General features: G+C 41.4%; 4 protein-coding genes and 1 long non-coding RNA gene across 5 annotated transcripts in view; 3 read left to right on the top strand and 2 right to left on the bottom strand.

The window, feature by feature from the left end:
- Positions 1-295: 295 nt before the first annotated feature.
- LOC105689585 (phosphorylated adapter RNA export protein) lies at positions 296-2,902 on the bottom strand. The gene is made up of 4 exons (XM_012406721.4): positions 2,697-2,902; positions 1,730-2,339; positions 1,308-1,586; positions 296-1,185 (listed from the first exon to the last, which is right to left on the bottom strand). Exons 1-4 carry the CDS (start codon positions 2,745-2,747, stop codon positions 914-916), a joined length of 1,212 nt encoding a protein of 403 aa, XP_012262144.2. The 5' UTR covers positions 2,748-2,902; the 3' UTR covers positions 296-913.
- Positions 2,903-2,922: 20 nt separating this feature from the next.
- On the top strand, positions 2,923-5,698 carry LOC105689584 (ATP-dependent RNA helicase DDX51). Its single transcript, XM_012406720.4, has 6 exons — positions 2,923-3,091; positions 3,269-3,900; positions 3,984-4,196; positions 4,327-4,537; positions 4,609-5,046; positions 5,159-5,698. The coding sequence occupies exons 1-6, from the start codon at positions 3,069-3,071 to the stop codon at positions 5,529-5,531; spliced, it is 1,890 nt and encodes a 629-aa protein (XP_012262143.2). The 5' UTR covers positions 2,923-3,068; the 3' UTR covers positions 5,532-5,698.
- Positions 5,666-23,988, bottom strand: part of LOC105689529 (lachesin-like) — a 52,668-nt gene continuing 34,345 nt past the window's right edge. The window contains exons 2-9 of the mRNA XM_048653702.1: positions 17,015-17,129; positions 14,121-14,236; positions 10,959-11,144; positions 10,672-10,858; positions 10,463-10,594; positions 10,240-10,359; positions 9,414-9,584; positions 5,666-9,292 (exon numbers count right to left, since the gene is read on the bottom strand). Of these exons, the coding sequence (XP_048509659.1) occupies positions 8,949-9,292; positions 9,414-9,584; positions 10,240-10,359; positions 10,463-10,594; positions 10,672-10,858; positions 10,959-11,144; positions 14,121-14,236; positions 17,015-17,069 (1,311 nt within the window). The 5' untranslated portion in view covers positions 17,070-17,129 and the 3' untranslated portion in view covers positions 5,666-8,948. The remainder of the gene's footprint in view (positions 9,293-9,413; positions 9,585-10,239; positions 10,360-10,462; positions 10,595-10,671; positions 10,859-10,958; positions 11,145-14,120; positions 14,237-17,014; positions 17,130-23,988) is intronic.
- Positions 9,433-10,640, top strand: LOC125500577. The gene is made up of 4 exons (XR_007277951.1): positions 9,433-9,569; positions 9,644-9,841; positions 10,257-10,418; positions 10,502-10,640. It is a non-coding gene; the product is annotated as an uncharacterized LOC125500577 (long non-coding RNA).
- Positions 10,806-23,988, top strand: part of LOC105689544 (luciferin 4-monooxygenase) — a 72,811-nt gene continuing 59,628 nt past the window's right edge. The window contains exon 1 of the mRNA XM_048653694.1: positions 10,806-10,830. The gene's annotated coding sequence lies outside the window, so the exon portion shown is untranslated. The remainder of the gene's footprint in view (positions 10,831-23,988) is intronic.

Here is a 23,988-nt window from a genome sequence, read left to right on the forward strand (position 1 = left end):
AACTTTTCTGTTATTTCAGAAGTGGAATCAATCATTCATCATCTCCATATTCCAAATAATCCTATATTTCCCTCGTTTCCCAGAAGGTGAGAGGGCGTAAGACAGTATGTATTTTGAAAAATCCCGAGAGATGAATTGTCGGGAACACCGACACGCAGGGTCAGTTTGATGTCTCCACTGGGTTTCCGTACGTCTGCAATTTTCCAACTGATACGAACTCCGCCCTAGTCTGCAGCTCGGTGCGCAAATCAAGTGGAACGGGAAGGTGGGCATTTTGATTAAGTATGAACGATGCTTTTGCGTTTTACTGAGATTATATATTATAAAATGAATTTTCTAGTATTCAATTCGCGTTTGAACTTAATTCGATCAATACATTAGAATACATGCGAAATTGTTAACTAAAGTAAAAAGTAATTTTATGTACAATTGAATGTTGATTCAATTCAACAAGAGGCTGTGATGCCACATTTAATTTCATTTAAATCAATTCATTGTTAATTTCAACTACAGAGAAACATTATTATTCTCTCCTCGCCACACAAATACCACCTATACAAGTATAGATAAAGCATAAGATGAAGAAGGCATAGGAATCCTGAGAACCAACTATATTGCCATGTACTCATCCGCACAACAAGAGAAAAACAAACAAGTTGAGAGAAAAGTAAGAATTTGTTTGAAGAAAAAAAAATGATACGATGACAGAAGAACAACTCAATTGATTCAATTTGTTCCTAGTTTTGTTCAACGGTCATTAACACTCTCAGTTTACCTGAAAACTATGTCACAGATTGCCATGTAACACAAGCGTCCTAGTAGCCTTTCTCATTTTTCAGATGAACTTCTTAGTTCACAAAACAGATCTGGGGCGCTGTATCAATAATATGAAAAATTCTTACAATATTGAGTTCTAAAAAAGTTCCATACTGTCTACATCCACTCCGATATCAAGAAAATCGTCCGCAGCATAATCTTGAACCTGTCTCCGTGATGAAGGGGGTGTGTGGTCAGGGTCATCCGTTACTGGACTGGGTGGGGGATTTGTAACAGGGCGGTCTGAATCGGGAGGAGTTCTTTCTCTTGCTCTCACCTCGCCTCTTCTCAGTCGTGCCTCCTCTGCTATCTGCCTAGTCGATAGTTCAGCACGAGTCAAAAGAGCAGGAAGATCTTTTTCTGAGCCATCTGTAATTTGATATCGTAAGTTCAGACAATTTTTGTCTCAAAAGCTAGTAATTCTTGACATGTTCATGAAGAATTTTTTTTTCAACTATTTACCCTACTTGTGACTGAACTAGGATTCTTACTTTCAAGACTTCGCATGAGTTGTTGGGTCTTTTGTCTCCTATTCGAGGCCTGAACTTGTTTTCTTTGTTCAGTGGTCTGTTTACGGTCCTCCTGAAAAATTTCACGTATCTGTTGCTGGGGAATGTGATCATCTTTCTTCAAAAGCAGTAAGAATACTCCGCCAGGAGTTCTCCTGCGTGATCCATTCATTATCATCATTCCTCCCTCTTCTTCAATTTTTTTTGTTCGTTCGAAAAATTCAATTGCTTTTTCCTTTCCTAATATACTCACAACTCTCTCTGAAAAAAAAATATAGATATAGTGTCTCGGAACAAATTCTGCGCTGAACATAGTCACCTGTATTTTTGCTACTAAGAGTTTAGAATTGTGATTGAAACACTTATTAGGGTGTGTCAGAGGAATGAAAAATATTTTCGCTTACTTATAAGATCATCTTTGTTTTCGCATAGCTTTTCCGCAATATCTGCTGCAACATCTGCATCTTCAGAGTTGGCATCAGTGCATAGGTCTAGTATTTTTCGGGCAGGCCCACGTGGGCCATCAACTTCCATTGAATTTCTTCTTTTTCCAAGTCTTAGTTTAAGATTTGTCCTGTCCTCGTTTGTTCTTTTGTTAGTCAGTCTAGGTTCAGGTTCTTTCACAGAGTCTGAGCTGTGGTTACCAGGTATTTGGTCTTCATCTGGAGAGTACCTCAGAGGAAAATTGTAGTATTCCACATTTCGATCCTGATAATCGCGTTTCGTTACCCCGCAAGAAACTAGTTCCTCAGTTAATGCTTCTTCTTGTACTTGCATGCACCATACTTTGTATTTGTCCTGCTCCTGTTGTTTCTCTGCAGCTTTATTTCGGCAACGTTTTATTTTCATTTTTGGCTTCTTGGAGCAAATATGAGCCGAATCCGAGTCTGTATCGCTCTCCGTATCGGTTGGTTCGTCAGATTCATCACTGTAACGATGCTTTGTGGAATCTTCAGGTCTCGGAGCAGCATGGGGTCGTGGCAAAACATTGTATGCATCAAAAGCATCAACAACCTACGATAGGACCAGAATCATGTTACATTTTGCCATGTACAAAACATTGCGAGCAAAGTCGATAATGGATGGGAATCAATTATGTTTACTTCACGAGTGGATTATTTTTGAAAAGCTAGTAATAATTTTCGAATAATATCTGTGAGCGTCAACTGTAGTCTGGCAAATTTTTAGGTAAGCTTATGAGTATGTGAGAGTTAGTCAGATTCATGTTCTATTTCAAACCCTGGATTGCCTGACATGAAAGCCAGTATTTAAATTGAATCGCGACAAATAATTCATATGAAAACGAAGGTAATTTTCGCACGATATTTGTAAAAAAAAGGTTAGCTTTCTGTCAAACGCAAAATGTTTAACCTCATCATCGACGACTTCTCCATCCTCGAGTGTCACCGCTTCAGTTTCCATTATTTGCAGAAACTTTAATAACTCTATGTCGATGGACGATTCAAAAGTGATACAAAATTTTTGGTAGAAATTCAATTTTCAGTGCATCGGATTTTACGGGTTTGTTACGGGGCATTTACGCGTTTACGCCATTTCTCAAATGCACTCTATCGTGTTTTATAAAAGTCGCAGCTGATCACACATCGAATCAACATCGAACATCGCACAATTTTGAAGCTTTGACTTTTGGGGAATGTCGCGTGGTATTCATACATGCACGTTCAGTCGTAACCTCTAGTCTGCGAGGAGAGCATATGAATTTCCAGCTGTGACCGTATCATAATGAGTATTTTCACAGAAAATAGGTGCGTTTTGATATCTCATCTTATTCATTCGTCACATTTGCATTACATGCCTGTCAATTTCTATGGTCAACAATTATCTTTCAGATTTTTACACACATGGTCTGTAATCTGAAACAAATTTTAGAGAATTTTCATGCACTTTATACCACTAAAATTATAGTATTCTCAATATTTCAGATATAAAGGTGATGAAGATGTGGTAGAAGATGCTGCCTCTGAAAATCATCTTACTGCCCTGTTAAAAAAGATCAAGGAACGTAAAAAGCGTAAAAGTACCACAGGCGATACAAAAAATCAAGAGCATGCTGAACGTTTTCCAGTAGCGCATAAGAAATCACGAAAGCATTTAGAAACTTCTCTCAAAGAGAATGTTGATATAGATCTAAATAATACAACCCATAATGTTGAAAATCAGAATGCATCCAACAATAACCAACCTAGTTTGGATCCAGACAACGACCCTGCAATAACCCAAATTTCTAAAAGTTTAGAAAATATAAAAGATCCGAAACAAGACTTCATTGTTTTGGGTTCAGATTCACACAAAAAGAAAACTGTGGTCAAACGAGTATTACCTGATTGGTTAGCGGATCCAGTACTTATTTCTGCAGATTTAAACAGTGGCCCTTCGCTCTCAGAGTTTAATTCGGGTCTTGATGACGAACTGATAAAGATTCTAAAAAAAAATGGAGTTACAAAACTGTTTCCTGTTCAAGCCAGCGTTATACCTTTCATACTAAAATGGAATGAGAAAAGAAAAATGGGATGGTGGGCCCAGGATATCTGCATTTCTTCGCCTACAGGAAGCGGTGAGTGGTCATTCATGATTCCTGCATTTCTAGGTACAGAACAAATAATTGCCACCCGTTTGGAAATAACTTTTACCTTCTAGGAAAAACTTTGGCCGTTGTCTTACCAGTTATTCAGCATCTGCAGCACCGATTTGTACCAAAAGTTCGGTGTTTAGTTGTACTACCAGGACAAGAATTGGCAGCACAGATTTATACGGTCATGACGACCTATACAGCACATACAGATCTAAAAGTGGTACTACTCTCAGGGCTAACATCTTTAGAGCAAGAACAAATCCAGCTCGTCAAAAAACGTTGGTCTTTAATTTTTGGCTGTATAAATATGCTATTTGCTATATCAGCTCAAACGATCTTGTCGACACGATACATTACAATCAATTAAATTTTATCCATCAATTAATAATGTCTGTCTTGAACTTTAAGTTGCATCTGGAGAGCTTGTCAGTAAGGTGGATATTGTCGTAACAACTCCGGGTCGACTAATTGATCATATCAAAAACACACCTGGGTTCTCCTTAACTGCTTTGCAATTTATTATAATTGATGAAGCAGATAGACCTATAGATTGGCTACAGCACCTCCCAGTGCCTCATTCTGGCAGCATTCCTCTAACCGTAGGTAATCTTATGAACAAGTAAGTTCTTTTAATTCAATCGATGGATACAGAAAGAAGGCTAAAAATAATTACACAAATATTCTCAACAGACGTTATAAACCGGCTCAGAAATTGTTATGCAGTGCAACTTTATCCCAAGACCCTGAAAAGCTGAGTAAACTGAATTTAATTCAGCCAAAATTATTTACCTCAGTTCATCCACAAGATAAAGACCAGGATTTGAACCTGGATAAAAAGACTGGCGATTTTGCTGGACGTTACACTAGTCCCGATGAGCTGAAAGAGAGAACAGTGGAGTGCCAACTTCTTTATAAGCCACTAGCGCTAGTTCATTTGTTAACCGAAAATGAAACATTGCCTAAAATGCTCGTATTTATGAATTCCGGGCAAATGGCACACAGATTAGCGTTACTGCTTGGCGAGCTTTGCAAGGACATTGGATTAACTGTTGCCGAACTATCTTCAACCCTAACTCATAACAAACGAAAAAGTGTTTTAACAAGATTTGCTGAAGGAAATATTCAAATGTTCGTATTTATATATACAGGACATGAAATTTGCTCATATTTCACCTAATTGTCCATGTCTGTGTAATAGAAGACTTAAGATTTCTAACGCGGTTGATATTTTTTATTTCAGTTTAGTAAGCACCGACGCCCTGGCACGTGGAATGGACATTCCTGGGGTAAACTTGGTTGTTTCCTATGACATGCCAAAGCATATAAAGGGGTACATTCATAGATCTGGACGAACAGGTCGAGCTGGTAATCCGGGAACGGCTGTGTCCCTTGTCGAACCCAAGCAGGTCGCAGCTTTTACCAAAATGTTGTCTGGTGCCAATAAAGTTGTGCCAAACATAGAGGTATTAAATTTTGACAGATTAGCGGCAGATATGAATTATGAGCAACATGTTAATAAATTAAAGGAAACATTGAGCGATGAAAAAACTCACTCATTAAAGTCATTGAAAGCTGTCAAACGAAAACATAGCAAAATTTCTAAATCTACGTAGATGTGTCTGATTGTGAATATGAGTCCACACTTCTTGGCTATCTACAAATTTATGTAAACGTTATGGAGTCATCGTCGTGTAGCAATCAACACAAGATATTCGATGAGGAATAAATTCTGTACAAATTTAATGATTTAACATCGATAATAAACATTTTATTGTCTGAATTTAATAATATTATACATCATATTATTCCTATTATACGTCGTTCTATCCTTTACTTCAACTCCAAATCGTGAACTAGTGATTAGTTTGGTTATTTTAACGTTTACGAAGGCAATTATTAATAATAAAAGTTATAAAAAGATAAACGATGTTATTTATCTTGTAAAACGCAGAAAATATTATTACAACTGTACCTTAAACCCCCATCTTTAACGTACACGAATGTCATTTACATTCTATTACTTGCGAAATGAAAATGTAGAACTTTTTTTTCTTTTCTGTACACGACATGGGTACAAAATATGCGAGATCCCTATAATAAATTATGTATGATACATTTTTTTTATTGTTCTTCATTGCGCGGAGCTATTATACGGTTTTATGAACATTGTTTTATTTCGACTGTATGCTTCTCACCACATTTGTGTATTGCACAATGTGACTATTAATATGTGTTGATTGTTTTTCATGTCTTTCTACGTTTTTGGAATTAAAATAGAGACTTGTTTATCGTGAAATCGTTACTGGTAATTCATTTAGGGCCGAGGCGAATTTTGATGAAAAAAAAATCTGGCATAATCAGGAAAATGTTTAACATGAGAAATGTAGGTAATGGCTCTGAATAAGGTTGAAAGAAAGTTTGGATTATTAGCACAAATACGAAACTTTGCATAACCGGAACATTCATCTTTCGGAAATGACGCCTAAGCCCGTAGATATTTCAACGTCTACTTCATACATGGCAAAACATTTTTTTCATTTTTATCATAACAGCACCGTACATGAAGTAATTTTCCTTTAGATATAAAATCTAATCAACTTTTATATGCAATTATTAACAACGTTAGTTAATACCGCGACTCGTGAAATTCAACATTCAATTATAAATATTTACAATTCAATAATTATGCTGCGTGGTATTTTCAATGTTTAGTGAATAATGTTATATTTATGTACATTTACCGTGGTCCTACATAATTCATATGTGTCGTTGCCAAATATGTATAATCTATGTATAATATTTCTGCATTATTTATTATTTTCTGTATTTTGTACTTAATTTAAACACCTTTATTTTTATGCGAAAAAGAACCTTTCGATTTCTGGTTCATCATTATATATTTAATCAACCATTAAATATAGGTATGACCGTTCATTTATATTCTTTGAACAGTTACCTAGTACGAACTATGCCAATATATATTTTATTGTCACGACACCGCGTTTATATTTAGTTATTGAATAAGCTTAGCACAGCGATTTGGCGCAACGAAAAGTATTAATTTACCACAATAGAGGCAATTCCGTGCTAATACGTATTTATTTACAAAAAATTTTTTGAATTCTTTGTAATTTTCTAACAATACCGTTGGTCACATTATTATAACGAATACTTAATCAATAACCGACAACACTTCGGTAAGAATATTTCGCAGCCTAAACATACATAATAACGTTTGCGCGAAACTTTTCATTGTTCGCTAAATTAGCGTCAAGAAACATTCTACGTAGCTCGAAGGGCCAGTCCGAAATCAGCAACGAATAAATGCATTGAATGGTCCGAAGGAAACAACAAAATCAAAACCTTTGATCGGATCAATGAAGCAGTATCAAATTCCAAACTTGGTCGTGTACATTATGTCCGAGGTACGTGGTGCGGACCGTATAAAGCGATCGTTATTGCTCTGGAGGAGCTATTTACCGAATTTCCCTTATTAGATCTTGACTTTGATTGTAGGCAAACGAACCACCCGTTTCCTCGAACGTAATGAACCTCCTTGTTAGATCAGCTTAGGCGAAGTACGACCTCAATTCCATAGTTCTAATCCTTGTTGACATTAATGTGCCCATATGAATTCTGTCAGGTTCAATGAAAACTCGTAAATTAGATACATGCGACATTAATGGGATAACGATGAACGTCGGTATGCAAGTATAGTCGTATTAGGTATACATACAATACGTATAGGCGGTATAAGTATAACAAGTGTTGCCTCGGTCGGTGGTTGTTTGGCTTAATCATTAGCACACGGGTTTGTCCTAACTGAGAATATTTCTGACCGAGTTCTCTGACTATTTGCAATCAACCCCAAATCAGTACAGAAATTTTTCGGGTGAAGCCTATTTACACTATGATTCAAAAACAAATAATAAAAATCAAAAGTTCATCTATACTAGAAATGAAAATATGATTGATTTTAAATATACAATACATAGAATGAATAGAAAAATATTATTCATTTTGATTATTTTTTTTTTTCTTCATCAAATATCATGGAAGAACGTCTTGGAAGAATGACTCCTGCACCCTTATACATAATATGCGTTATGTTTTCTATAAATTATAAAGATAGTCGGTTGAAGTAATCGCTTCGTTTGGGCGTTGATAGACATACCGGAAAAAAATCATAAAATTGATAACAGTTACATTCCATGTGAGTAAAAATTTTCTCCTGCTTGTTAATCATTCAATTCGGACAAACTGAATCTTTAATTACGCTTACATATTTACATTGCTTCTAATCAAACGTCGCAGTAATCATACCGGTAGATTATTTTCCGCTGCGTAGGATTTACATCAATTTTGATATGAATTAATGAAGAATTGTGTAACATATTGATAAACAATATTTCATCCGTACAATATTATAATATCATCGCTGCACTTTTCTTACTATGTATGTATTACATGAATTAATTCGAGGTCACTCGGTCCATCGCCCCATTTAGTATTGATACGGTATATGTACCTATATCGTAATAGATATAGTATTTTTACATCTAAATTTAATATGCCACGTCATACATACCGAATATTTTGTATGGGTAATTCTTAGAGCTAAGGATTCAATATTTACCCGATCTCCCTTGCAAGTATACGCCTACATTATTGTATATGCTATACTTTTACCTCCATTCTCCACTAGTATAATAATTAATTAATAATTACCACCCCTGTTTTACGGTACATAATATATTTTATAGTTCGTCATGTATAATTAATGTAATATCAAACAGCCCGTATCTTCATTACTATAATACTCCCATTCCGATTGAGTGCTCATCATTGCTATTTATTTACAAATTTCATATTTTAAAATAATTTGGCAGTAATAACAATCATGGTTATAGTAGATAAATGATATTAAAATTATTGTAATAAGATCGACAACGCAGCGATCGCGGGTATAAACGCGATGATCATTGACGATACGATAACACGCAAAGCTTGCCGGTATCTCTGAATCCACTTTATAGAATTATCATGAACAATAATAATATCAGTATTACGTTTGTTATAGGAAAAAAATGCTCTCTAGTTGCCGCGTTAATGATCACCCAAGGCGGTGACAGGGAGGGTACCGTCAAAGGTCCTTCCGTACGATGAAGGTCCTGCGTGCTTCCTCCCATTCTTTGGGTAGTTCCAAAGTCGTCGTCACTCCCGATGGACCCATCGCCGTCCCCGTAGTGTTTTCCGTAAGGCCGTCTGTTCTTCTTTCGATTTCTTTCCTCTTCTTTTTTCAGTTTCCTTCGAGGTCCCTGGTCCGTGTTTTTCGTTAAACTCACCGGCGTCGTCTTTGGCATCAAATGTAACTCTGCGGGGGTCAAAGGGAACCTCGAGTTACTTCAACGAGTCTTATGATTCCTTTGACGCTGCCTTTTACTGCACACATAGGGGTCTGTAGTACCCCCGTATATGCGCACACATATACTCACCTTGAAGTCGAATGACGCCTTCCGCTTTACCAAGAGCAGTTTCTGCCGAACACACGTAACCGCCAAAGTCCTTTTTCTCAAGAGAATGGACCGTAAGATTCATTTGCCAAGCGTAGTCGCTCAACGTCGTCTCTGCCATCATGTACTTGTCGTTTGGTAATAATTTTTCACCTAAATAAATTCATTTTCATTCTACCTTCTCTCTATTTTTTATACATTGTTTTCTTCAGGGTTGGCAAAGAGGGAGGGGGAGTCTTACATCATTGCGAATGTTGATTGATTTTTCTTTAACAATGAGGAAAAATTAATTTCAGCGATGCAGAAAATGGTTTGAAATTTTTCGAATCATCCCTTGGCTATGCGCAAGTATGATCAAACCTGAAGAACCGGAAGTGGAACGTGGTCTGGTATTCCCGAGGCATTCCGCAGTTGCGTATATTCATTATGGGAAGTTCGTTGGGTAACGGTTGAAAAGTGCAGCTTTTAATTAGTTCCGCTATCGCAAGCTCAATTGCATGGAAATTTCCCGCGTCAAATTGAAACTTCGTCCAAACTACGGGCGACTACGCTTTAATTCAACAGGCTGCAGCGTTACTACTGGCATACCTATCCCTGATGGTGTCAAGATGTGCTATATGTACATATTTGCACGTGAGAGTTTTACCCGGTACATAACATCAGCCATGCAATATACCACGTATGGCTTACAATTTTACCCAGAAACGTACCACCTATTATACGTATAGCTGTTTGAACAACTATCATTTCCCAACGAATTTCTCTTCATTTCTATTCTATAATTATTTTTACAACTGTTGTCTATTACCTGTGTCCTTGTACCAGGTGTTCATGGCTCGCGGAGAAGCTTCGACGTAACATTGAAGCACCACGTCTCTGTCAACGGGGGCGGCGACTAGCTGGTTAGTGACCTTGATCAGAGGTGGAACTTGAAGAATAGAAAAAATACGAGGATAATGAATTTTTGTTTGCTGGAAAATATTTCGAGTACGTATCAATCGATAGTTGGTTTTTCTTTTCAAATTACTCACAGTTGACGTTGACCAAGTACCGTTTGCTTACGCTCGGAGGTACCCCGTTGCTGGCGATGCAGAGATAAAAGCCCATTTCCTGACGGAGGACGCCAACCAACTCCAGTGTCTTACCTTCGTACACCTTGACCGCTGCGTTGGAGGGGACAATTGAAAACGTTATTTATTCTGATTCAACGCAGAAGAGGTGAATCGGAAGCCTTTGGTACCTTGTTTCTGACCATCGGCTCGCAGGATTATGTTACGCCCATCCTCGCGACGCCAAGTAACGTTCGGCATCGGTGTTCCTGTGGCCTCACATCGTAGTCGGATGTTCCCACCTTCCTGGGTAATCAGATCGTCCGACGAATCCTCGTCTTGTATGTCAGGTGGGATTACTACTTCCATATAACCGTTCTGCGATATTTTATAAGATTTGAGATTCGTTTACGAAATGAACGCCCAAATGTTTTCAACGGTGGTTATTGATTTTTGAAATATTTTCTACTTTTCTTACCTGACTACGCATCGGGTCGGTGTTCACCTGACACATGTAAGTACCGGAATCGTTTTTCTGGACGTTTGCAACGTGCAATTTCCAGGTGTTGTGACCATTGTGGGTTACGGATATCCGAGGATTGTGGGCGACCATATGAGTGTGGATGGCAAGTATCGCTCTCGAGTCTGATTTGATCCAGGCAACCTGTAAAGATAGCTTATAACTAATCGGAGATCGATCTGACTTTCATGAATCTAGAAGGACTTCATCATTTTAATACGAAATTAATCCCACTCAGTTTCAGGAAAGGCTGAATATCAGCGAAAAAATAATTTCCGATTATTGATTTATCAATACACGTTTCATTCTGTCATCTTTTTTTTGTGAATATATACCTTAGGGTGGGTTGAAAAACAATTTTTTTTTTTATTCTCTTAGCATGGGGACAGAATTTGTACCTTATAAAACGAGCAAATTTTTCAAATGTGCAAAAAATTTTTTACTTGACATTTTGAAGTAGCCCACTCGGTTTTTTAATAAATAATTAATCAAGTGGGGTACTTTCAGCAGGGAAATGTTTTTTTTGGTCAAAAATCATAGCCATGCATGGTCGAAATATTCGAATTTCTCAATTCACCAGCAAACCCGAGCTTTGCTGGAGTCAGGTAGCCACGGGCGCGCGGTTTGTTGTGGGGCGTCACCTCTGCACAGCCCCCAAGGTGACGTCTCACAACAAAACGCTACGCTGCTGGCTACCTGACTCCAGCAAAGCTCGGGTTCGCTGATGAATTGGGAAGTTCGAATATTTCGACCCATGCATGGATTACGATGAATCAAAGTGGGTCTACGACTAAAACCAATCGATATGTCTTATAATTATTTTGCTCCCAACAGCGAATAATTGATGATTACTCGATCGATTGCATGAGTAGATGATTTTGGCTTTCAGATTTGGATTTCGGAGCTGATTATACGTGAGATTACCCTTGAGAAGCCAAAATAAAACTCGAGTTTTGGGCCAAAAGTAAAGTAGTTTAAAAATTAATTATATTACACTTTTCTGACGTATTTTGACCTCAGGAATCCAAATCTGAAAGAAAAATTGATCTATCTATAAAATTGACCGAGTTATCGCCAATTTTCAGCTTTTTGGGGTCAAAAATAAAAAATTGAGCTTTTGGTCTATCTTAATGTAATTTGAGCTCGGGAATCCGAATTCGAAAGAAAAATTGATCTATTTTCAAAAATGACCGAGTTATCCCCATTTTTTCGCATTTTTTGGCATAAATTTGAGGATATCTCGAAGGGAAAAAATCGTAGCTCAATTTGGCTTTCGGATTCGTGTTCCTGAGGTCAAAATACATAAGAAAAGTGCCATACGATCGATTTTAAAAAATAAAAATTTTTGGCCAAAATTTGAAAAAATCGTAAGGGGTACCCCTTGGAAAAATCTCAAATTTTGGCCAAAAATTTTTATTTTTTAAAATCGATCGTATGGCACTTTTCTTATGTATTTTGACCTCAGGAACACGAATCCGTTGTCCAAATTGAGCTACGATTTTTTCCCTTCGAGATATCCCCAAATTTATGCCAAAAAATGCGATAATTCGGCGATAACTCGGTCATTTCGGAAGATAGATCAATTTTTTCTTCGGATTCGAATTCCTGAGCTCAAATTACATTAAGATAGACTGAAAAATCAATTTTTTATTTTTGACCCCAAAAAGCTGAAAATTGGCGATAACTCGGTCAATTTTATAGATAGATCAATTTTTCTCTCAGATTTGGATTCCTGAGGTCAAAATACGTCAGAAAAGTGTAATATAATTAATTTTTAAACTAATTTACTTTTGGCCCAAAAATCGAGTTTTATTTTGGCTTCTCAAGGGTAATCTCACGTATAATCAGCTCCGAAATCCAAATCTGAAAGCCAAAATCATCTACTCATGCAATCGATCGAGTAATCATCAATTATTCGCTGTTGGGAGCAAAATAATTATAAGACATATCGATTGGTTTTAGTCGTAGACCCACTTTGATTCATCGTAATCCATGCATGGGTCGAAATATTCGAACTTCCCAATTCATCAGCGAACCCGAGCTTTGCTGGAGTCAGGTAGCCAGCAGCGTAGCGTTTTGTTGTGAGACGTCACCTTGGGGGCTGAGCAGAGGTGACGCCCCATAACAAGGCCCCTCGCTCGTGGCTATCTGACTCCAGCTAAGTTCGGGCTCCTCGTAGGACTGAGAAATTTGCAAAAATTTTTTCAACCCATCCTAATGTACCTATATATTTACCAAGGGTGGATAACTTTTGCAAGATGTGGATTAAAATATAAATAATGCATATCTATGATCGCTGAATAATTTAAAAAAACGATAAGTTAGAGCTGCAGTACCATCAGCTGACGATGAGATATGTAAAGTAACGAAATAATCCGGTAAATTTGTTATCGGGATGGGAAAAGGCGACGTGGAATTCACCGCGTTAAAATCAACGTAGGAATTTTCAACCGTGATTGAATTTTCTTCCAGCATTTTATCGCCCAACGTTCTAACGATACTACGCTTCACGTTCACGCAGGTACGAGTATAAAATGGGAAACAGGATACGTCAACATTGTAGAAGCTGTTCTAACGACAAGTTCGATTTCGCGTTTACTTAATCCGTAAGAGCAGCAGCAGCAAAAGCAAAAGTAAAGCGGCGTCTTGCTGCACACGCTTGATTTCGCGAGTAGAACGTACCGTCGTTCAGAAATAAAGCAAGTACAGAGAAACGTTCGGAATATTTCAAGTTTCTGGCTCGCTCCAGAATAAAGTTTCAGAGTCTAGGCTTTGGGGCTACCCGAAGAGAGAAAGAGAGAGCCCAGTCTTAATCAGGAAATAAAAAAAAAAGTTCACTTTACGATTGTTCAGCTTACGCGGGATACTCGAGGGCTTCTCGAATCCCGATGTCTTCGAGTCGAACTCTCCCTGAGTCTTCGAAGTCGATATTTCTCTTTTTTCCCTTTCTTTTTCACTCAATCTCTTTCTCTCTCAGTCTGCACGAATTTCGAGAGTTTCCTACAAGAGTATACAGGGGTACATATGTATACATGAAGTCGCGTCGGGAAAATTGATTCTCTCTCTAATTCTGTAACCGCATTACGAGAAGACATAATTTCAATCGAGCATCGGAAATACCTTGTACATCTGCAGGTGATTGACGACGCAGGTGAAGGACACGTCGCGACCTTGAGTTACCGTATGATTCTCCAGCGCAGCCAAAAACTCTGGTTTAACTTCCGGCGAATTTTGACCTGGAACAATAATAACGCCGTGATGACAATCGCTTATGGTCGTAGGCGTTGAAACGGATTTTAATGAGTTCTCAAATGAATAAGAAATGTGGAGAAGAAAAAAGTTATATTCCCACAAAACTGGGTGGGATTTTGGAGGCATTCGTTGTATAAGTGTATATTCAACGGCGACGCCTTGAAGCCAGATTTCTTCCTCGCGAGTTTTTTTTTCTCTCTTTATTTTTCAACTTCAAAAAAGGGATAAAGATAAACGTTTCAGAATGTTATCGGAGGCGAGGTAGGTGTGGGAATAAATAAATAATGGTCGATTGAATATTCAAAGGTGTTCAGCGATTGTGTGAAAATATTATACCGTATTCTTTGCCGTGTATACGATGCGAGCATATCGAATTCTCGCATATGCGGCCATGCAGGAGACAGATAAGTGGAAAAATTCTTGGAACGCATACGATTCTTAAAATGGAACGTCGGAGACCCGCGCGGCTCCCGAGTTCTCTTCGATATTTTTTAAATTCCAATAAGATTTCGCGATAGTCGATTGTGGTATGTAACTTGGCATTCGCGGCGCAGCGTGGAAAAATCTTTGGCGAAGTTGCGAGATAAGGAGTCGGCGACGGACGGATAATTTCGGAAGAAAAAGCACCCTATATACGCGCGTTCGATAAAACTGACACAATATCGGGACTTTGCCGATGGGTGACCAATAATCCTGCGTGAATGTTTCCGCTTCGGAAATGATTAAATTGCAACTCTCTTATTATACCTTACTACCTATACTCGGCGTAAAGCTCACCTCCATCGCGAAGCTCGTAAAGAAAAAGGTACCCAAACGATTCCGGTTCTATCCCGGTGAGCTATGAAAAGGGAAAAATACTACTGCCCTGTATAAAATCGGGATAGAATTGCGCCTCGGATGAAAATGGGGAAAGAGAAAAAAAAAAGCTCGAGGGTAAGGAAGGGAATTGGACGAAGGGGTTTCAGCGAAACCCCGAGCGATCTTCACGCATCGAACGTTCTCGCCGATACAGAAATTGAAATGCAAAATTTCCAAAGCACACCGATTCCTTTCAAACGTGTGACAAAATAACGCTCGAAACGACTGATCCCGATTTAATTTTTACAACGAAAGTGACGGAGTAAGGAACGTTTCCAAAAACGGATTAAAACCGGTGATTCCGTGACGGTGTGAGCGTTGAGCGATGCTCGATCGGTTACGAATGGTTGTAGCAAAACGAAATTTCCGAAGAGAATATATATATATGTATATATATATACAAGGGAACAATCTCAGATGTATTTCACCGTTCCTGGGAAATTGTCTCGTTAGCATAATCTGGCGAGTCTGGAGGGGAGAAAGAGAGAGAGAGAGAGAGAGAGAGCAGAAGAATCGGGAGGAAGAATAAAACGGAGCAGATCGAGGTATATGAGGAAGATGAGAAGAGAAATGAGGGGAAATCTGCGGGAGCTATAGTGCTTCTTTCAGTGTCTCTTAGCTTCTCTCGAAGATTCTCTCTCGCAGCATCTTCGTTTCTATACCGAGCTTTCGTCGGTATTTTTCCAATACGTCTTAGCAAGAAGCCCCGCGGGCGGTTGTCAGAGGGTGGTGCTATTGTGCTTTATTTAAGGGCGCGACAGCCGTATTAAAACTGCTTCACTCAAGCCTCTTACTCCCCCGACGACCCGCGCACCATCGGAGCTGCGACACGATCCAGCTTATACACCAACCTCTCGCCGTCTTCCCATTCGCATCTCAACCTTCGCGTGTATACTCGCTGCGGTACACAAGTTCAGCGGGTGGTTAGACGACGAATAAGTAAAAAAAATAGCGATAACCGCGCAACCGACATATCGCGCGCATCGGGATAACGCTATCACGAAGTTCGCCTTTCGCTTATTCTCGACGTTGTATAATTTTCTTATTAATTGGCGATTATTCTCATTATGTCTCGCTGATAGGATTGAAATTATTTTCATTCGACGAGATGATATTTAGCCTTACTCAACGGTTAATCCTGCGGTAACTTTGATGCAAATCATCCCCGCGAGAGTCCGGAGACTCGGAGCAAATACCGAACGACGTACGAACTCGTCTTCGAACCATCGTCAAATTAGTCGCTGAATTCTAGAAGGAATTTATTATTCGGATTGGGCGCGGGGGGCGAAAAACGACCCCATCCCCGTTGCGGCGAGTAAGTAAGTGGAAAAAGTAAGCAGCTAGAAGGAGTAAACTACTTTAGTTGTAGGTTGGAAATATATAGAAAATGGCAATAGATCCTGCAATGGACTCTCGAGGGGTGTTCTCGAGAATCCACTAAAATCCACAATGATTTAGTTAAAGTCACGCGGTTTAAATCCCGCGGATGCCACGGTTTCTGGCGGTGGCGTTCGAGGGATACTCGAGAGCAGCTCTACTTACCTCGTGGACGAGCACCTCGCCACCGAAACGAATCTGAATAAATTCTTAAAAGTTTTTCCGCAGACCGGGTGGGTTACCGGTGTACGTACGTAACCTACGGTGTATACCTGCGCCTTTGGTGCGTAAAAACTTTTCGAATTAGAAAATCGCGGCGCTAGTTCAACAATGAGATATTTTTGAGGGGATGAATTTTTGAAAACTGATGGGGGTGGTGTACATACCCCGTGTATTTACACGATAAGTTCCGCCCGAATATCCAAATTATTTGACTGACGACGATGATAACGGCGGTGACAAATTACTCTCCAAAGTATAAAGTTATACGAAAAGTATGAAACGCCGGAAGGGTGATGAAAACTTACAAAAGCAGAGATGTAGAATGGCTCCGAGAACAGCAGCGAGTTTCCTCGATGCCATGGGTAGGAGGGTGAATTCGTCTTGCTCGAGGAGCGATCTAAGCCTGACGGAAGCACCAATCTGTAAAGACGAAAAAGCATGGAAAATTATTGAAGAGATTTTCGCCGGTTTTTTTTCCCCGATTAAAAAAATGTGGTAACAAACGATTTCGAAAATATTCATTCTGCGGTCGTAACGATATGAAATACTTTGAAAAGGGAAATGACCTTATCGGCAACCCGGCGCGATATTTCTGGTTATATTCACCTTTTACTACAATACGGTATCGAGTTTACGGTTCGTGCCATGAATTGTAAATGAGATATGAACTTTCTACTGTACGCTCGTTTTGAATGCATCCGTCGTCTATACCTAGCTGGGAGTATATAAGGTCCTTTCAGTCACCTACTACTCGACAATGTTTTATATCCAACGTACATCTACGCCAATATTTTCGTTACTTTCGCCGCATATTCTTCCCCCTATATCGCGAGAAAATTTTCAACAATTTTCAAAACTTCGCGAACACGATGTTCCCGAACAGGTAAAAGAAATGCCGAAAATGTAAATTCTCCCTAACCGTTGAGTCAGAACGAGAAAAAAAAAAAAAAAAAATAGTGAAAACCGTTAGGATGTACAAGTTTGTTCCATCCGTTGCGGATGATAAGCTACGAGGGGTTAAACGTAGCGGATATAATCAATTGGCAAATAATCCGTGAGCAGCGAAGGAAGTATAAGGAACTCACGAAAACGAATTGACGTACACAACCGGTATACAAAGGTCAGTTGATAAATTCGGGGATATGGAAGGAAACAATATTTCTGGCCAAACAAACGCTGCCACTAGTGGCTACAAGGGTTGTTTCGTGCACGAGGAGCAAGGGTGGTGGTCGCATAGTTCGATACCTAGCTTATATTTATGTTTTATACAGCTATTGGGGATACCTGTTCGTGACAGGTGGTTCGCAGTTATCCGGTGAGGCGGGAAACGATTGCCCACCGTATACGTATTGCTCAATAATTCTCCCGTTTCCCTCCACTTCGTCGATTATACACGTGTGCCCTCCCTCCGCCCCCGCCCCCGCCCTCGCCCCCGTCGACCCCCGTGTCATCGGCATGCCGACTCGAGACATAGACCATATTTAATAGGTCTAGTTATACCGATACCTCCGAAGGGCAGAGCTTTTCCCAGGCGGTTATAGGTCAGGTATTCGTAAGCCGTAGGTCTAGTCGACCGTGATAATTTCTTTTCCATCTTTAGCCATTCCGGCAGTAGCAGTGGCGGCGCGGCAGCAGCATCGGATAAAACTCCGTGCAGGGATTTATCTCCAGGCCCCGAAGCGATGGGGGGGGAGGGAGGGAGGGAGTTGAGTGGGTATAACGGATGCAGTATAGGGATGTAAGTTTGCGAGTGTGTATAAGTGTAGCTGGGTACGTCGACGACGCTGACGATGCAATAGCGAATTCCTTCGGAGATTCTTAGAGTGGCTTAAGCGAAGCTCCACCCATCTCTCTGCAGCGGTAGCGGCAGCTGCTACTGGTTTCAGGGGAGGGGGAGGGGGGAGGGAGAGTAAGGAAAAATAGAGGGCAAAAAAAAACGAGGTCTGATATTTTTAATTTCGAAATCTGTAGATTTGTTTTCTGTCTTGTTTCGAACGTCAGGGTATACCGACTGACAGCCGCGTGCGTCAGATCGGTTGAATCCTTCGACAGGCACTCCTGCAATATCCTCGCCAACTTTTCCGGCGTTTACCTTGAATAAAAATAAGAAAGGAATTTATCGTATTTTTCGTCGCTAATTCGGCCCTCTCTCTCTCTCTCTCCTCCCAGCACGGGCGTGAGGTGGGTATACTCCGCACCGGAGTATTTACAGCCTCCTCGAAAACACATCCCTTTTAACGCCGCGTGACGTTCTTTTCTTCCTTCGTTCCTTCGTGAAAATCCCCTTCATCTGTCAAATATTTAATATTTACTCCTCCGTATCGCGTAAACTGCTCGGTGGCGCTCCACGCCGAAATCCCCGGTGAAAAGCTCATCCTTAGACAAACAGGTTGAATACGTTCCCTCGTTGCGGCTCGGCTTGAAAATCTCCAAACATTTCCACTCTTCGCAACTATACCCATAAATCGACTGCTTTAAGCCAAAAATATAAATTTTAACCCCGCGTCGAAAACCCGCGAATTTTTACACATATTTCGAAAGCGTAAAATTCACCTCTCGTAACGTTGAACGGAGTCGAACGTCCGGAAGAAACGGAATATTTAAGTATTCATACTTGTACGTAAATGCGGAGGCGATGTCTTACGAACTATAGGTACTTATACCCGTGTACAGTATATGTTCATAAATAATGGGGAGCAGCGGCTTTTCCACAAAGTATTATAGAGGGGTAGGAGGAGGAGAGGGGGGGGGGGGGGAGTAAATCGAGTGTATTCTCTACTACTAGAATTACAAGGTGAGTTTTCCGTAAGTGCAGCCAAAGATGAGTTAGGCCTCTTTCGGATTTGAAACGCGAGGCCGTGGAAAATTCACGGCGGAGTGCTTTCAAGCCGAAATTTACTTTCCTCTTCTGCTCTTGCAAAAGAATAAGGAAAATGAATCGAAATAAAATAAAGTAAAATGAGATGAAATAAGGTAAAATAAAATAAGGAAAGTAAAAATGCTGCGGAAGAATCTTATCGTTTCACGCGTTCCCCGACGAGACGTTGCGTCGAATCCCCCGTGCGGTGAAATACAATTCCCATTTGCCGGTGCCCGAATCTACACCACCCACCCACCCAACCACCCCCCATTTCCTACACCCTCGACACAATGGAAAATCAAAGCGTTTTTTTTTTTTTTTTTTCTTTTTATTCAAAGATTTATGCATTACGTACAGGCGTATTACCCGTATAATCCTCGCACACCGACGCACATCCGGTTTTTCAATAAAATTCCCCGGTATATCTCGTCATCCTTCGATAAAATGTGAACGAGGTAAAATGGAATAAAGAAAAAAAAGTCTAAAACGAGGGCGCAATTTTGTTTTAAAAATTCTAATGCATCGTACGTTGTACGTACGTTCCGTACAGGAATAGACGGAGGTAGGAAAGTTTCCTTTAAAATATTGTATACCCGCTGAATCTCATTTCCGTTTGAAGTGCAGCAACTGCATACGTAGTTTCCGGTGAGCGCCTTTCAGCCACTCGCATCTCGGAGGGTTTCGACGGCTTCTTTTCCCCGGGTAGAATTCCCCACGGCCGAAGATATGATCGGAGGAACAGGGTGCGAGAATCGCGGGCGGGCGGCCGGGGAACCAGTGAAAGGTGGTCGCGAAAAAGAGTGGTGTGTACTTTGTATGCGTGGAACGCGACGTCGGCGGTAACATGTTTCCTCTATCAGCCTTCCTGCAAGCTCACGGGGGAAGTCCCCCGACGGTTCTTCCTCTCCCATCCACGCGAGGGGCTCTACTCGTCTGGCGGGGTGACCTCGCCGCGCATATATCTCGTAATACACTTAACTTCCATTCGAGCTTATCTTCTTAAACCCCAAAGCTAGCTTTTACGCCACGAATGACTGTCAAAATGACGCTCTAGCGAAATCTTCTCAAAGGATTCGCCGGCTCGCGCGCGTCACACTATGAATTCTTTATGCCCAGCCGAAAGGATAATGTCGAAGTTACGTTACGCTTTGGACACCTTATAACGAACAATCGTTGATAATTTCTTTCGTTTCATTTACGCGGGATGTGGGGATGGAAATTCGTTCGGCCGTGAGTCGAGCGGAACGCTGGGGTATAGGGATAACCGTTCTCCAAAGTCAAATGTCGTATACCGGTTCGAACGGCTTACAGGGAAACCGGGTGAGGCTAAAAGGCCAAAGTAGGTACCTTATCTCGGGAACTTGTTGAACTAGTGAAAACTCCGATAAACATTAAACTGTTTGCCGTTACCACTCCGGCAGGCGAGTTTTACGAGCAATTAACTATTGCCAGTACCGAGAGTTTAGCCAGCGGGGGAAATTCATTGAATTATGTTATTTGACCGGCTCGACGTAAAGCCGAAAGGGTTTTTTTGGTCACCGGTCGCGACGCAGAGAAAAGGCGAAACTCGTTCGGCGAAGAAAACCCGAACGGATCGAGTTTGCCCTCGAAAACTGTAATAATACTGCCGATCGACACGCAGCCAATAAAATTCGATAGCAATTTTGGATTCCATTCGATTCGCCGGCCCTAAAAAATTAAATATTTTCATCGCGTCTATGTTAAATTGAAAATCCTACCGGATTTCCTCTCATTCTTTCGCACTTTTCCTTCGTTTGTTCGGTTGTCGTGGCGAGAAACATTTTCCAGTATTCTCGCGAAAGCGTCAAAGTTTTAACAAGTTCGGGGTGGCATCGGTCTTCTTTCTCGTTGGAGAGGGTGTTTTCCGTATCGCCCGGTGAATCTCGAGAAATACATAAACGTACGCTTATACTTCCACCGGAGCGGAGAAAGGGCAAAAAATTTTTTTTTGTCGCAGTTCGTCACGATTCCCGGGCTAATTTTGGTTTACCGAGAATCGGTGTGTGCGGTATCTCGTTACGCGCTAATTAAAACCGGTATTTATTTTTTTTTTTTTCGCCGGCTCTCTTCCCTCGCGTCTTCTTCATCCCTCCGATATCCGATTCTCTAACGAACGGGGCGGCAGGGGGGGTGAGGGGGTGAGGGAGGAGGAGGGAAAGGGGGAACGAGTCCGTTGCTCTCCGGGCATCTCAATTACTTCGAACAAAAGGCAACTTTTGGATTCCGAAGCAGCGGCGGAGGAGCAACTCCTCGGTGTGCGGGCGTACCGGGCGGCGTCCCGGCTATACGCGGATCTTCCGCTGCGGACTACTTAACCGCGAAGGGGACGCAATCGTCCGAATATTAACAATGGTTTCGCCACGCCGAGTCTCGAGTTATACGGTACATGTACTATAAGGTATATAAGGTACACCTATACGTACATACACTCGCTCGAATACTTCAGAAATCCGCTGTGGAAACTTACTCGGTTATGGCTCGAAACGGGGAGGTATCCCGCCGAGGGGAGTATAGTTCCAAAGGTACGAGGGATGTGTGTACGTCTTATCGAGGCGGATTACCGGTGTATTGTACGGTACGTACGTACGTACAGCCGACGCGGCGGAATGCCCTTTTGGCGCTCGGGTATAAAGGCGAAACCTGCACCGGAACACCGGGCAACGTTTGATAATAAAGTGTGCAAGGGACCTCATCTCCTCCACTCCCTTATTCGGCGCCCTACCGCACCCCGGCGCTTCTCCCTACGGCACCCTTTCCACTTTCACCCCGCAACCGGTGAGAACCGTAGGGTGTGGAGAAATTTCGCGGGAGAAAACGGAGTAGGAACTAGTTTTTGGCGCGGTGCGACGTCGCATTGTCTTCCCGAAGATTCATAAGAGGCGGAATATAGGTGCGGGGACTTCCCGGTCCTTCCTTCGCTGCACAAAAGCTCGGCAGTTAGTTTAGCCGAGCTCACCTTATACCACCTATACGTGTGTATAGTAGTAGCCTCCGTCCTCCATTTAACCGCACCGATGTATAACGTGGGTATATACCGTACACGTGAACCCCCGGCGCTAATACCACCCCTCCGCATACCCTACGGCGACGCTTAACGCCGCTACGATGAGAACTAAGTGTACGTATGACCTATATATCTGTCCGTCCATGCACACGGCTATGCGGGTACCTATATGTAACAACGTCGAAACGGGATATGCAGAAATACCCCAAAAAGTTTGCGGTTGGTCCTCGTAGCGAAGCTGATCGCCGGTTGATTTTCGACCGGAGCGAAGAATTATGTCGCGGCGAATCCGACGAAATGATTTTTCAATTCTTCCAACCGTAGGCGTGATTCGCCGATTCGGGAACCGTATATATATCCCCCACCGGTCCAGGTACGTTCGCATAGGTCTTATCGTAGCTCCGTTCGAGCCGCGCGGAATCTCCAGGATAACGGGAGCTTCGGATCGCGGCGTACGGGGTTATAGGAAAGGTGCAGGATCCGGGATGAGTAGAGGGGTAGTTGATGGTCCGCCGGTACGACCCGCGAGTAAGGTATATACATATACATATACATATATATGTATCTATATACACCTGGAGCACACCGAGGCGAAACTGAAACACGGACGGGTACGGGCGCATGCACGTATTCGGGTATGAGGAGGAGAACGAGGGATGAGCACGAGGACGAGGTGGAGGGATATAGCGAGGGACGTAACTCAGCATCAGCTAGCCGCCGGTTGACCAACCGTACCTAACCCCGGCATTTCCGTAATCCTGGGCAACACGCCGCCCGTACCGTATATAGACCCCCCGAAACCCCCATAGATCTCGAGCCGTCGCGCGCGTTTTACTCGCCAGTTACTCCGGTCTCGATCCTCCTCCTCTCTTCGGCGACCCCGGCGCGTGCTTCTCCTAATCGTGCGGTAATGACTTCCTTGTTTCGATTGGTCGATACCGACCTTTGAACATTACCGTCTCTCTTACGGAACGACGCCGAAAACTGCAGGGAGGCTGACGGAACGGGGTGGTATTTCTTTTTTTTTTTTTTTTTTTTCTCACACACCAAGTTCAACGACGGACGATTTATCGTCGCTATTTATCATTTTCCCAAACAAAGAGGGTTCGTCTTCCTTTTTCTTTTTTCTTTTTTTTTTTCGTTAAATCAAATTCTCACTTGCTAGCCGTTGTGTGCAGATAATTAATACGGACGGGGGCGTTCCTCGATGGTTAGTCATCGCGAACGGGTGCAGGGACAAGCTATAGGGAAACTGGTCAACCTTCGCCGACAAATAAGCCTCGCAAAAAAACTAAGTAAAAAAAAAAAAAGGAAACGTTTCGTAGCAAAAAAGTTCGGAAACACCGCATCGCGGGAATTAGGCCATATGAGTATAATACGGTGAATGAAAAAAA

This window comes from Athalia rosae, chromosome 4 (assembly GCF_917208135.1).
Source record: "Athalia rosae chromosome 4, iyAthRosa1.1, whole genome shotgun sequence".
Taxonomy (NCBI): Eukaryota; Metazoa; Arthropoda; class Insecta; order Hymenoptera; family Athaliidae; genus Athalia; species Athalia rosae.

What these genes read in the sequence shown, in the direction of transcription:
- LOC105689584 (XM_012406720.4), top strand. Translation starts at nt 3,069, where the DNA reads ATGAGTATTTTCACAGAAAATAG. An exon ending in AATCCAGCTCGTCAAAAAAC is followed by an intron (nt 4,197 to 4,326) that starts GTTGGTCTTTAA and finishes TTGAACTTTAAG; the next exon opens with TTGCATCTGGAGAGCTTGTC. An exon ending in GTAGGTAATCTTATGAACAA is followed by an intron (nt 4,538 to 4,608) that starts GTAAGTTCTTTT and finishes TATTCTCAACAG; the next exon opens with ACGTTATAAACCGGCTCAGA.
- LOC105689585 (XM_012406721.4), bottom strand. Translation starts at nt 2,747, where the DNA reads ATGGAAACTGAAGCGGTGACACTCGAGGATGGAGAAGTCGTCGATGAT. An exon ending in AAACAAAGATGATCTTATAA is followed by an intron (nt 1,587 to 1,729) that starts GTAAGCGAAAAT and finishes TTTTTTTTTCAG; the next exon opens with AGAGAGTTGTGAGTATATTA. An exon ending in ACTCATGCGAAGTCTTGAAA is followed by an intron (nt 1,186 to 1,307) that starts GTAAGAATCCTA and finishes ATCAAATTACAG; the next exon opens with ATGGCTCAGAAAAAGATCTT.